The sequence below is a fragment of the Acipenser ruthenus genome, chromosome 15, assembly GCF_902713425.1.
Source record: "Acipenser ruthenus chromosome 15, fAciRut3.2 maternal haplotype, whole genome shotgun sequence".
NCBI lineage: Eukaryota > Metazoa > Chordata > Actinopteri > Acipenseriformes > Acipenseridae > Acipenser > Acipenser ruthenus.
In genome coordinates, this window is record NC_081203.1 from 24,114,298 (window position 1) to 24,127,984 (window position 13,687).

Genomic DNA, 13,687 nt, shown 5'->3' on the forward strand with positions numbered 1-13,687 from the left:
GTAGCCGAAAAATCAATAAGGATGTAAAGACATATTTCTATTTTATTTTTCATTTTTTGCATATTTTGAGATGGAACTTGATCCAAATCATGAGAGAGAAACTTTCCAACCATAAAGCTAACACCTTTAACAGTGTTGGCAATAGTCAAAAGAACTGGTCTTGAAAAAAATGAGCATTAAGAATTAATTAAGGATTTGAAAAGCCTAGTACATGTGTCTTTAAAAGGGGACAATTACCAAGCTTGAAAAAATATTAATTTCCCTGCATTAGTATATCAACTTTTTTTTAAGTTCCTTTTTTTCTGTAAATTGTTTAATCCATTCATCCTGCCACAGCACTGCAGACTCACTTGTGCTGCATTAATAGGACTCAGCTAAAGTCCTATTTGCAACTACATAATACAGAAGCTACTGCACAGAAAACAATCGTGTGGTGGCAGCAGCGCTACAGAACAGCTGCATACACGCATCACAATGTGCACCGAAGGATTTGGGTCGGGACCCAAAAACTTCTTCTAGCAATAATTGTTTTGAGAGCTGACAGGGACATTCAGCATCAGCATCAGTGGCTGCCGGAAACACGCTTCTTAGCTATTTTCTTTGAACAGCTTATCGAATCTCTTATCAGATTCAAAGTGAAACAGAAATATTAAGCCTGGCCTATACCTTTTGCCTCTTGTTAATTATGCACATATAATTATTTGATATCGGATGGTTTTGATTTTCCGGAAGGTTTGGAGTCTTGCCCCAAAGATTTTTGGACACACTGCTACTCTGGATGGCAGAATAAATAAGCTGAAGTCAAAAGCGTAATAAAAAAAAGAAAGAAATAAAGAAAGAAAATCTACAAAATAAGGGACAAGTAAAACGTCAAGGAGAGAAAATGTTTTGCTATTAAATCTGAGATTTAAAAAAAAAAAAAAAAAAAAAAAAAAAAAGAGGGACACCAAAGCCGCTGTGGAAGTGTCTTACAGAGGTCAGTTCACTTCGGAGCTGTTGGTTCAGGTTGGATGACTCTTCAAGCCGTGACTCCAAGGCCTGGATCTTCTCCTCTTTAATCTCTAGTGTTTTCTGTAGTGTTGACTCTATCTTCGTCTCCAGGATCTTATATTTACTGCAAGGAAAGGATGGGGGTGAGAAAAGCAGGATTTAACGGGTTGCTGGTTAAGATTGAGGTAAGCATGATTGTTGTATTCCAAAGGATCAAGTCAGCCTTATTAATTTTCCCCCCCAAAAAACATTGTTGACACACCCAGGGGCTGCTTAAATGTCTGTTGAGGATATATCTGCCAATATACCTCTGTCTATCACAGGAGGACTGACAGTATCAACATTACAACTCAGATTTGTATTACTCTTATCCCTCCCCAATAAATTTTAAATTTCTTAAGAAATTAAGTGAAAATATACACAGCAATTTAAGAATTAATTTAGTCAAGTTGATAAACATTTTGGCTAATATTAGTCACTCACCTACCCATATATTCCTGATAAAACACATTTCTATACTACATGTATAATCCAAACCTACTTATGTAATGCATTGCTTGATCAGACTTGATAACACTGAATAAAAAACAATAAAGCAGTGTTGCCCTCGTCTAGTAATTATCTTGTCATACGTAAGAAAAAAGGGAACTACAGTTGTCAGAGAAATATTTTCCACATAAAGTAATAAGCACGTCATTGTTTATGATAGCATCGAGTATAGTACAAGTTAGAACTTGTGTTTGTTTATGCAGTGGTATAGCACTGTTAATTACACAAGTAGCTCACAAGATCCCTGAGGCCAACAATCCCCATTCAGATGGTAAATGTCTGCCAACTGTCATGCTAGTGTTGTATTTGTTAGCTGGACCAGTGGGTCAATACACACAGAACATTGATTCAAGTTAAAAAGAGAAGAAAAAATAAATTTAAAAAAATCAGTCAACCAAGGGGGATTTATGGAAAATTGCAGGCTATAGAAATGTATAGTGTGCATTCTATATGAACAGGTTGATTTTATAAGTCAGTTTGTCACATTACACTACTGTTGCAGAACAAAATATTAATCATAAGAACAATGAAACTTGTGAGATGGAAGCATCCAACAATGGGCAACAGATTAAAAGGACATGTTCATGGATGCTATTAATATGGCTACCAGAAAGCAGTAATTTCACAAATGCCCCGCCCGCCACCCACCTTACATAGACCAACTGACTTTGTAAATTACCCTGTGTGTGTTTTAAAGTTCAATGACAACATGTTTTCATTTTCAAACCAGCTGATAAAGACAGACAGGTTCAACAGAACCACAACTTCAATGCAAATGTACTTTACGAAACAAAAACAAAAAACACACCACCCCTTAAAAGGGCAAACTTATTTCCTGACAGATTTTCTAGATGAGTGATTCAGACTGTAGTCTCAAGAGGAGACTGGAGATCAGCCACAAGACTAACACGACTCACCTGCAGTAGCTGTGAGAAACAAACCCCCCAGTAGAGCAGCTACAATAAATAAATAAATAAATAAATAAATAAATAAATAAATAGCGTTTGAAAAACAGAATACTTTTGGTACAGTTGATATAAAGTACCAACTGGCATTTCAATATAGTACATTCTCAGTATTAAAATACGTATTCATTCAACTGATCCTATGTTAGTTTGTCAACATAGACTTTTTAATCTTTGTAGCTTACTCCTTCAATGGTGGGGCCTGTATATAATCGTCTTTATACATTGTTTTTATTATTATTCTGCTTGAGCGACAACAAACGTCACCATGCTGGGGAGACTGACATAGAGCAGTAGGAAAGGGATCTTGTATCCCTACCATACAGGGCTCTTTGTGGAGCCAGCAGAATCTCTAATTATGTATCGATTCCCAGGCTGGTAAACTACATTCCCTTACTTGTCATCACTGCTGTGCTCCTCTTGTAGAAGCTTCTCCTTGTTGAGGCCGATCTTCTCCAGCTCCTGGTTTAGCTTCTCCAGCTCGTTGGACTGCTGCTGGCTCTTCAGCTTTTCATGAACCAGGTCCTGTAAATACACCAGACTCTTAGAGTAAACACTATTGGGAACACTAAGGGATGTTTAAATTTGTCTCCCAAATAATGCAGCATTTTACAAATTAGTATACTCTACCCTACCTCTCTCAGTGTGGCTAGTGTCCTCTTGTCAATGGTGGCTTGCTTCTGCATGTCCTTGTTCTCCCTCTCCACCTCCCTGGCCTTGTTGGAAGCTTCTTTTAACTTGCTCAGCTCCTTCTCTAGTGTCTTACTCTCCTTCTCCAGGGTGGCGACTTTAAGCCCACTCTCGTCCAATGCTGCCTCCTTCACTTCCACCTGCTGCCACAGCCGCTTTGCCTCCTTCTCCAACTGCTTCTTGTCCTTCTCCAGCTGAGTCACCTCCTGCTCCAGCCCATGGTTGTCCCGCTCCAGCTTCTCCAGGCGCTTGCTGGAGATCGTAAGTTCCTCTAGGCTCTTCTGCAGTTGCTGGTTCTCCTTCTCCGTGTCCTGCACCTCTTTTTCTAGGTGCTGGATTTTCTTGTTGCTATTCTCCAGAGTCTGCTGGAGCCTCTGGTTCTCTGAGTCCAGCGCCTGGTAGCTGACCTCCAACCGTTCAGATTTCTTGGACAGGGCCTTCATCATGTCCATGTTTCTGGCTAGCTCCTCTTTCTTCTCCTTCTCAAGCTCCTTATTTTCCAGTTCCATCTGGGCCAGCTTAGTGCTTGTGAACTTTAGAGTTTCTACCGTCCTCCTCATCTCTAGGTTCTCCTCTTCCAGCTGGTGGTTGTCTTTCTCCACGGTTTCAATCCTGAGAGCTGCATTGTGTGCATTGTCCGCTAACTTCTTCAGCTTCCTATTTTCCATTTCTAGGATGCAGTTCTCCTGCTCGAGAGCTTCGATTTTGTCGCAGGTGATTGTCAGGGACGCCAGCTTCTTCTGCAGCTGCTCGTTGGTGCGTTCTAGCTTTTGCACCTCTTTTTCCAACTCCTCAGACTTCTGTACCTTCTCCTTGAGCTGAACCAGCTCTTTGCGGACCTGCTTCTTCTCAAACTCCAGCTGTGTCAGCTTGCTGCCTGTGTCTGTTATAGTCTCATGGAGGATTCGGTTCTCCTTCTCCACATCCTTCACTCTTGCCTCAGAGCCGATCTCGGCTCTCTGCCGTAACGAGGTCACGGTCTGGTTCAGGTGGTCATTCTCCTGTTCAAGTTCTGAAATCTTTACAAAAAAAAAAAAAAAGTTATGTTACATACAGCTTTTACACTGGGAAGAATCATCTGTGATCCAAAAAAATACAATAGGTTTCCAATTTAATACAAATATCTTAATGACAATACCTGCTTTCTTTCCCTTTGAATGTTTGCTTGTAAAATTTGCTAGATTTAATGATCGTGAAGAAATCTCTCCTTTTTTGTCTACAGAGGTGGTACAGCACACATAGCTTCACTGGTTCCTCTAAAACCCTGGATAGACCACTTTGCTTTTCATGAGGTTAGGCTGATGAGGTGATGAAGAAACTGGTCAACTTAATGTGGTTGATACCCACCAAAACTAGTTCTGCTAGTTACCTGTCTGTCTTTTTCACCCCGCATGGTCTCCATATTTTTCATGAGCTTCTGCTTCTCTTTCAGCAGCTCCTCTACCAGAGTTTCCATGTCCTGGTTCGTCTGCTTCTCCTGGTCTAGCTGGGACTGAAGCTTCTCTATCTGTATCACACGACACAATACACAGCTATTAGTACGTGGCAATTAATGGCATTATTTTTATTTCACTGGCTTAATTAAAGCCTCCTACATCAATCACAAAAGAAAGAGGCTTCACATAACTCGGCAGGGGACCCCCAGACCAGGATTGCTCCCCACCTTTTTGCTGATCTGCTGGTTCTCCTTTACAAGCTCGAGGCTGCGCAGGTTGCCCTCCTCCAGAGTGAGTGAGGTGTCCCGGAGCTCCTGGATTGTGTTCTGCAGACCCTGGTTCTCTTTCTCCAGCTTTAGGATGCGACTTGATGCAGACTCGTTCAACTCGAATACAAACGACTTACGTGCTATTGAAACAAGAACTTGCATTACTTTAAATTATTCAGCCGGTCCTATATTTCTCTCGCTAGTCTGCGCCGAGTCAGAAAACAGGGCTAGAAACTGAATCCATAGCTGCTTGCTGTGTTTTTTTTTTTTTTTTTTTCTTGTCAGAAGGTAAATTACATCTTAGACGGGATCTGTTCAAGTGGGTTATCCTGGGGGAATAATTTCCAAAAGCCCAGAGAAGAAGTAGCAGCCTCACCATGAATTAAGCCCCACAAGGAAGACAGTGATAGGTTCCAGGAGTTTTAAACAGACAACTACTCAATTTAGTTGACCGTTAAGCAATTAATTATTTTTCTCTTGTGTCTGGTTACCACACACACACACACACACACACACACACACACACCAGTGCTCAATTGCAATTTCCGCTTTTTTTTTTTTGGATTCTGTATTTTAAGTCACATGTTAATCTCTGTTACTGTCATTTTACTACATTTCACCTACTTTCTAGTTGAAGCCACATTATTAGTAGCCTCAAACACTACTAAAACATTCCACACACACACACACACAGGCACCTTGTGCTCTGCATTTGTCAACTGAACAGGTTTCTTTAAACCACCTGTTCCTGGTGCAGCTGCTTTATATATTAAATCACATTGACTTTTGCTGATGGAGTTCAATGCTTTTTATGCTGAGTTTAAGAGTACTCTGCGCTTCTAAAATGATCTGTGACTCAAAAGCTGCTGTTCACACAGTTCCTTTTCTCCAGCTCGCTGCACTTACAGCAGGCAGGGGAAGCTAAAATGTTATATTCGAGCAACGTGCAGACGATTTGTGTTACTGTCACTGCACCGTTTCTGTAGGCAATAATGTTTATAAGGAACGACTGACCCGATATATGAAGTGAAATTTGGCCTAAAAAAATAAAAAAAAATAATGAACTGTTCATTACTACAAACAAAAACAAATCAAAATACACTCCGATAAACCGGAGCCTATAACGTTTAATGCTGACCATCACATTTTGCATAGATTTAAATGGGTAGTTTTATCCTCATGGTTCTATTCTGAAAGATCCTTACCATCATTTACATCAGTGCTTCTAGACATCTGCTCCAGTTCCCATCCCAAATGTGCCGACTCGTTCATGCTCTGTTTCTGCGCAATCTCCAGCACCATGTTCTCTTCCGAAAGCTCTTCGATTCGCTTCTTATCGGTGTCGCGATCCTGAAAACAAGGATTACAGCAGGATGTGGAAGAACTTTAATTAAAAAAAACAATTGCTTGCTGTGAATTTGGGGTTGGTCATTAAAAGATGACCTAGTACTAGCAAAATCTCTCTTGCCCTAAGAGCGCTTTGACATTTTATAAGTTGTAGTGCCTTAAGACCTGGTGTCAAAACATAAGACATGGTGTGAAAACATTCAAGCAGGAGTCTTGGTGTTGGAAATGATGACATATAATATGCTTTGCTCCTAGGATACCAAGCAGCATAGCAGAGGTCAGTCAGTCAGTCAGTCAGAGACAGAGACAGAGAGACAGAACAGTTGTTTTTTTCTTACTAATTCTATGTCATGGAGTTTAGATCTGAGCTGCAGGTTTTCCTTCTCTAGCTCATGCAGTTTATCACAGCGACCTCTTGCCAATGTCAACTGTTCCTCCAGCATTGTTTTGGTCTCTATCAGGGTGACGTTGTCTTCACGCAGTTCCTGCAACAAAAAACGAGAGTAAGTCTAAGCATCTGGCTAGGACTGCTATAAAACGGTTCAGTCACAATGTGTTGCAGTTGTTTTGCTCCTCACAAAAATATCCCTTTGCACTACCTTCAAAAGATGGCCTATAAAGCTTCAACAATAAGTAAAGTAAATGACAACCACTCCAAGTTATGCCAAATAAGACGTTTTTCATTGTGGTGTTTACTACCCCTAATTATTTATGATGGCTATACAATGCTCACCTCCATGCGGGCCTTGTAGAAATGAACATCGTGTAGCCTCTCCTTACAGCGGGCAAGCTCAGTCTCCAGCTTGTCCACTCTGGAGGCCTTCTCTCGGAAGGAGTCCAGCTCATCTCGATAGGCTCTCAACGAGCGGGCATCCGCTGTCAGCTGAATATTCTAGGGGACAAGTGACAAAACAAGGATTACAGTGTGAACAATAACCTGGATGGGTGGACTTGCAGAGACATTGTATCTCTTTACTTCATTACCCCTTAAACATTGCTTAGGTTTTAGGGTCTTGCAAGAAGCAACTTAACACATTTAAGTTAATCTTAGACAAGAGAAAGTTACCCATTGTGTCATACTGAAATGTAATGTTTCATGCAACTGGTCTCTGGTTTTTCAACGACTGGCACTTTCTCAACAGCTCTCCAAACAGGTATTGTAGTCATTGTTTTGTCATTTCACTGTTTGTTGAAATACAAATAAACACAGATATATTAGTTAAAAGGAGTTCAACATTCAGACTTGCCTCTTGCTTTAGCTTCTGCAGATCCAAGTCTAGTCGATCTACTTCATTTTTGGTATCAATCAGCTGTTCAGTCTTTTCCTCCCTGCAGCAACAAAATCAGCATTTCTGGTCAGGATCAATTATTTACCTTGCAGCCATTACACTAATGAAATATCAAAAGCCAAAAGACAAGAGTGCTGCTGCTTTTTAATACATTATCACATAAAACTGTCTTTAAAACTTACTGCTGTTTTGGCTCATCTGATGTACTTTTAAAATGTATGAAAATGTGAGACTGCAAAGAACATTCAAAGAATGCCTTTAGGATTTACTGAACTTAAACTGACATTTTAAAAATCTTCCACTGCAGAAAAAAATGCTTCTACAGGTTGCAGTCAGAATACTATATCTGAAATGACTAGAATTAAAAGACTACATTCTTTAGGAGTCAGTCTTACAGTTGTAAAGCTACACCACCATCTCTATAGGCTTGAATCAATGAAGGACCAATATAAAAATTGGCTGAACAAAAAAAATATTTGCACCAGTCAGTCTGTTCTGCCCCACTATTGCATGATACTGGGTGGTAAGATTCTCTTATTTTCCAACTAGATTTCTTGCTTGGCCATAGGTTTCCAAAGCACAACAAAGCAGGTTTATAGCATACACCCCAGGGACTTTTGATAAAGTGTTTGATTAAAAGGAAGGAAGCAATGGCTATAAATTGGCAGCCAGTTCACAACCTCTGGCATATTCTGTTAAGTAATTTATCAGCATACTATATGCAGGACATACATTATACCATTGTAAAGCAGTCCTAAATGCTGAAATAGCTCAAACTCCTATATGGAGTCTTATGCTGGTATATTCAAGAGAATCCATGACAAACATGTCTATTTCCAAATGACTCATCTGTCAGATAAGCTGACGGCTCAGCACTTGTTCACCACAGAATTAAACTATGGAAGAGAAGTGTTTCTTGGGTAGCAGCACACCCACAGGGAAGATAACGACCCACAGTAAACCTGAAGCGCTACTCACAGCTCCTGCCTTGTCCTGCGGAGCTTGGCCTTGCAGTCCGCCAGTTCGACAGCCAGGTGTTGGCGGTCCTCCTTGGAGAGCAGGGTGACGGGGCCAGGGGTTGTCTCTGGGCTGGAGGTCTTCACCGGGCTGAGGGGCTGCTGGGACTGCAGGTAATCCCGCTCCTGGGTCAGCTCTACAATCACCTGAGGAAACAGATGCTGGGTTCAGACTTGAACAAGGAACTTTTTCTTGACTGCTTGACATAAGGATGACCAAATTAAGTTATGTTTTGTTTTGCATCTGCTTAACATAAATTAACAAAAGTTAACTGTAAAAGACAATGTGCAATTAAAATAAATCTACCCAAAAAAAGGCAACGTTTCGTCGGGTGATACCTTTTGAAATGTGTCTGCTGGACTTGGTATAAACGAAGTTTCACATGCAAGAGTATTTTGTTTTTTTACATTTCACATTGTGTTTTTGATCACCGAGTTGTTTTGAGTTCGTTCAAAATTAAATGTACGAACCTGGCAGTGTCTGTGCCTGCCGATCTTAGTTATCTCTTATCTTTTGAATTAGGAAGTCGGCAACTAGGATTCTACAGGCAAAGACAATGCCAGGTGGATATCTGATGGAGAGAAAAAGTGACTACAATTAAATATGGGAGCATCTAAACTCAATACCGCTCAGATTGTTTACATATACAAATGCAGGGAAAATAAGCGTAATGTGTGAGAAGAAACATTACTAGTTCCAGATGAACCAACCTCAGAAGAGTCGTCCCTCTCGTCAATGAGCTTGCGCAGGTGGAAGACCATGTTCCTGGAGAGGGAGTCGAGGTCCTCGGGAGGCAGGTAAGGCATCTCCAGCCACTGCAGGTCAAACACGTTCTCCTGATTGTGGGTCACCTGGAACACAACAACACTCCTTTAGGCCACAGAGGAGACAAGAAGTTGAATAATTGAATAATACAACATAAATATACACAGCTACTTTACAATAAGCAGGACAAAACAATGAAAGGCCAGACAAAGAAATTCCTGTCTCAAGCCTAGATTAAAAAAAACAAGCACTAAATCTGCAAGCAGGTAGTATTCGGAGTTGGCAGCAGAGCAAAACAGGGTTTCCACTTACCTCCTGGATATGCGTGACTATGGCTGCCTGAGTCTCTATATCCAGCTGTTTGATCTTCTCTATGAACTCCTCTTTTCTTTCACACTGTAATGATAATGAACTCCTTAAAACCAATCTTTCAACCGTTACATGAATAGGCAGCTCTGTGGTTAAACATATATAAATGTATTATTAACGTATTAGTGGTCTTTAAACAAAGGTGGTAACTAGTTAAATATACTGTAATGCCAATAGTTCAATCACAATAATGCAAGTTTGTAATGTTTGGTTCATGCATATAAATGTATTTCCTTGTTTTTATTACAACTCTTTTCCTCATTTTGCTGTATTCAAGTACTATACACTTCAAACATTTCTCAGCCAGTATTGGGACTATATCACATATATAAGGTTTTAAATTCTTCAGTTCTGAATGTCACAGAACCAGTATGTTTCCCCATGAGTCCAATGTCTTCCTCTACTAACATGTCTATTACTTCCTGGATTAACAAATCAAAGAGCCTGGTTTGTTGCATTAGTAAACCAATAGGTTTGCAGCTTCAATGTCTGCCTGCCACTATAAAAACATGTAGCGTGCAGACCGCGTAAGAAATGCTCACATTAATTTTCAGGATTTTAAAGTAGTCCATACAAATACCTCTACGGCACAGAGGCAAGAAATGCAACAGATTTTTCTAACCTAATGATATTTGATTTAGGAACATTCCATTCACAAAAACAGGTAACTCCAATATAATGATCAATATTACAGATCTGACAGCAGGAATTTTGACATTTCAAATTTAACAAATTACCTGAACAGCACATCCCAGAATGAGCAGCAGCAGCGTCTTAATTTCTTCCATGCTCTTACCTGCAGAAAACAAAGATAAATGCTGGGTCATGCACATTCACCTGTGGGAGAATTGAGACATCAATCTGTCTCTCCAATGAAGGGGATTACCAACGTTATTATTGCTGTCAGTATACTTAGGTGCTTGTGAATTTCTTATCTTTAATACAACAACCTAACAAGTGACTTGTGATTATTGGTATATACATACTACTGTGAAAGTTTTTTCCTGCAAGGCTGATCTTTACAACACAAACCTGATGAATAATTTCTTTCCTGTCAAAGAACTATAGTTCACTTAACGTAGTTAACTGGTGTTTTACATACTGCAACTGCAGAGAGGAAACTTTGTGAATTCAGTTTGGGTTCTATTACCTGAACGGGGGGGGGGGGGGGGGGGGGCGAGCTATTTTCACTCAGAAACAAAACCAAGATCACAGTGAATGCTTGTTCTTTTCATCACAATGGATCAGAACTTGGTCAGCTTTTTGTTTTTCAATTGTTGTCTGCTACATTTTGCATGGATTCTAAAATTAGCTTGAGTTTTTCATATGGGATGAACAAACAAACACAGGTGCATGACAGGACACAAAAGAAAAATCACGCGGCTAAACTGGTTATCAGCTGTTACCTGTGCAAATAATCATGACAAAAATATGGAGATATAAAAATGTAAAAGGATTTTATATTATATATATATATATATATATATATATATATATATATATATATATATATATATATATATATATATATAGCAGATAAACACAGTAACAGACCACTGGGCATCAGAAAAATATATATTGAAAGACATAGGGAAGTCTGTCATTCCCAATAATGAACAGAAAGATAGGGAAGATATGAGCTTAATGGATAGAGTAATAACTGAAATGAAATTCCCAGGCAAACAAAACCAAACTGCATTGACAGATAGCACACACTTACACCTTTGAACTTGATACAGTGCAACAGATACACATTTGAAACGAAGTAAATCAGCAAATCTGCTGAATGCTGAAAACATTTTGCTGTATCTTATTTCCTGAATACGCATCATAGCAGCAGGTGCATCCTTCCCAGCGGATTCCTCAAGGATGTGTCCTTGCTAGTGGTTTGAACAAAACACCAGGAGTAATACCACACCAGCATTCACTCATGGTAATGAAGTATCACGTCAAAGTGAACAAGGAGGTGACAGGACGGAGGTGTTACCAGTGGGTTCTTTTGCCAAGTGTACACAATGACCACTCAAGGTTTATATTGGTTCTTAAGGGTACAGGAAAAGAAATCCTTAAGAAATACATCCAATGTTTGTTTTTTTTTACATGCAGCATGCCCATCTATTAGAAGGCTAAAGAGCATGAATTTCAGAATATATATTTTAAATGTAGGATATGATTCTGATGGATTGTGAAAATAAGTTATCTTATTTGACAGGTGGATATAATACCCTCCCTGGCTTATACATTTCACTAGAGTGAGTCAACCTGCTTCATGCAGCCATCTAGTGGGAGCCTAGGGAAGTACATTTGTGTACAATGAGAATCAACCATGTTCAATTTTAAGGTACATTTATAGGGAAAACACAGTAGAAAGAGGATAACTGCATAGTGAATAATGGCATAATTAGATGTTTTCATACCCAGGACTTTTACTGCTTTCATGATAATATGTGGTCAAAATGAACACCATGGTAGGTTTAGATTTCAGCTCAGGCATGGAGTCATTGTATTTCTGTTGTGGGACACTTGACCTTCTAATGCCCAAGTCCCACCCCGGCTTTAAAGCTGGACTTAAGCTTTTGTTTTTTTAATGCTGTGGTTGTTCAACATCAATGTCCTCCATGAAAGTGTTTTTTTTCGCTTGCATTGTTACCACAATCTTAGTGTGCTTACATGTCAGTGGGTCTTTCCCAATCGTCAGGACGTTGGGCAAGTTCATTACTATCAACTGCTGTAGGTTCTCCTGTAACAAAAGAAAATAAATGATAAATCAATGCCATAATATTATTATTATTATTATTATTATTTATTTCTTAGCAGATGCCCTTATCCAGGGCGACTTACAATTGTTACAAGATATCACATTAATAATAGTGTTTATGGACACAAACAACAAACATTCCATTCTTCTTTAATATACCACACCAGGAAACCTAACACGCAGTACAGTCCCAAGAGAACTGACTGTGTGACCTGAAGGACACACCTTTACCAGCAGTGATCCCAACTGAATAAAAATTATATTAAATAACAGCTGTAGAATTCCCTAACTGAATTTTAAAAGCAATTTAAAAATGTAAAATAAAATAAAAAAATTATTTGAATGGAAGCCTGCTTTGTGGGGAAATTACCAAATGAACTCCCTGTGATGGGAAACAGATGAATAACAAATAAATAGCAATTAACACGTTTGTTTGTATCACAGTATTATTATTATTATTATTATTATGATTATTATTATTATTATTATTATTAAATCTAAAAAGGGAAACAATGATCTTGGTTCAGAATCTTTCACATGGCAGTCTGGGTGTTGGATTTTGGTCACTTCCTCACCAATCGTTAGTATAAAAGTGTCATGCAAGTTATCACAAAACCTTGATAAAAATAGGAAAGGAAAGTAATTAGCATATCCACTATACAAGCAAGCAGAGGAAATCCCTGAAAGCTCCCACTTGTTTTCTGTGGCACCCACTGCTTATGGTTCAAATTTCACACTCTTCCCCGACAGCTAGTCAAGTTAGGCTGTGCATGGTTTACTCAGGGAATGAGTCTGCAGGGTTCCCTTGGCCTTGTTCACTAAGGCTGGTGGGACCAGGTAGCTTACAGCACACAATACTGCTGTACTGTCACGCAAGACAGCACATGCCTGCCTGCCTGCCAGGCCTGGCCTCTATACGCAAACAAAGATCAATTCCAATTAACATTTAGGCAGGGTAATGGGACATGAAGGAGAGGACTTCATTACAAGATGTATTTTGTGCGTTTTTTCTATTTGTTTTATTGCATCCACAACCAGGTTTCCCCAATACATATACTTAGTTACTGTGACTTGAACAAATAACATTAAGTAGCAATGGCCAGCATCATCATTAACCCTCATCTCAATAGATTTATAACACTTCTGGTATACGGTACCATCAGATTACAGTTATGTCAACTCATAACTACTAGATAAATAGATACAATCTATTTAAAAAGATTAAAGTCAGTAATGTAAATGG

General features: G+C 39.3%; 1 protein-coding gene across 3 annotated transcripts in view; it reads right to left on the reverse strand.

Moving 5' to 3' along the window:
* The window catches only part of LOC117421940 (protein Daple-like), a 61,427-nt gene that overhangs the window by 16,825 nt on the left and 30,915 nt on the right, over nt 1–13,687 (reverse strand). For all 3 annotated transcript variants that reach the window (XM_058987524.1, XM_058987523.1, XM_058987522.1), the window contains exons 4-17: nt 12,357–12,426; nt 10,424–10,482; nt 9,630–9,713; nt 9,263–9,403; nt 8,514–8,698; nt 7,494–7,575; nt 6,980–7,138; nt 6,585–6,731; nt 6,105–6,249; nt 4,858–5,039; nt 4,564–4,701; nt 3,140–4,213; nt 2,902–3,029; nt 973–1,114 (exon numbers count right to left, since the gene is read on the reverse strand). In XM_058987524.1, the coding sequence (XP_058843507.1) occupies nt 973–1,114; nt 2,902–3,029; nt 3,140–4,213; nt 4,564–4,701; nt 4,858–5,039; nt 6,105–6,249; nt 6,585–6,731; nt 6,980–7,138; nt 7,494–7,575; nt 8,514–8,698; nt 9,263–9,403; nt 9,630–9,713; nt 10,424–10,482; nt 12,357–12,426 (2,736 nt within the window). The remainder of the gene's footprint in view (nt 1–972; nt 1,115–2,901; nt 3,030–3,139; nt 4,214–4,563; nt 4,702–4,857; nt 5,040–6,104; nt 6,250–6,584; nt 6,732–6,979; nt 7,139–7,493; nt 7,576–8,513; nt 8,699–9,262; nt 9,404–9,629; nt 9,714–10,423; nt 10,483–12,356; nt 12,427–13,687) is intronic.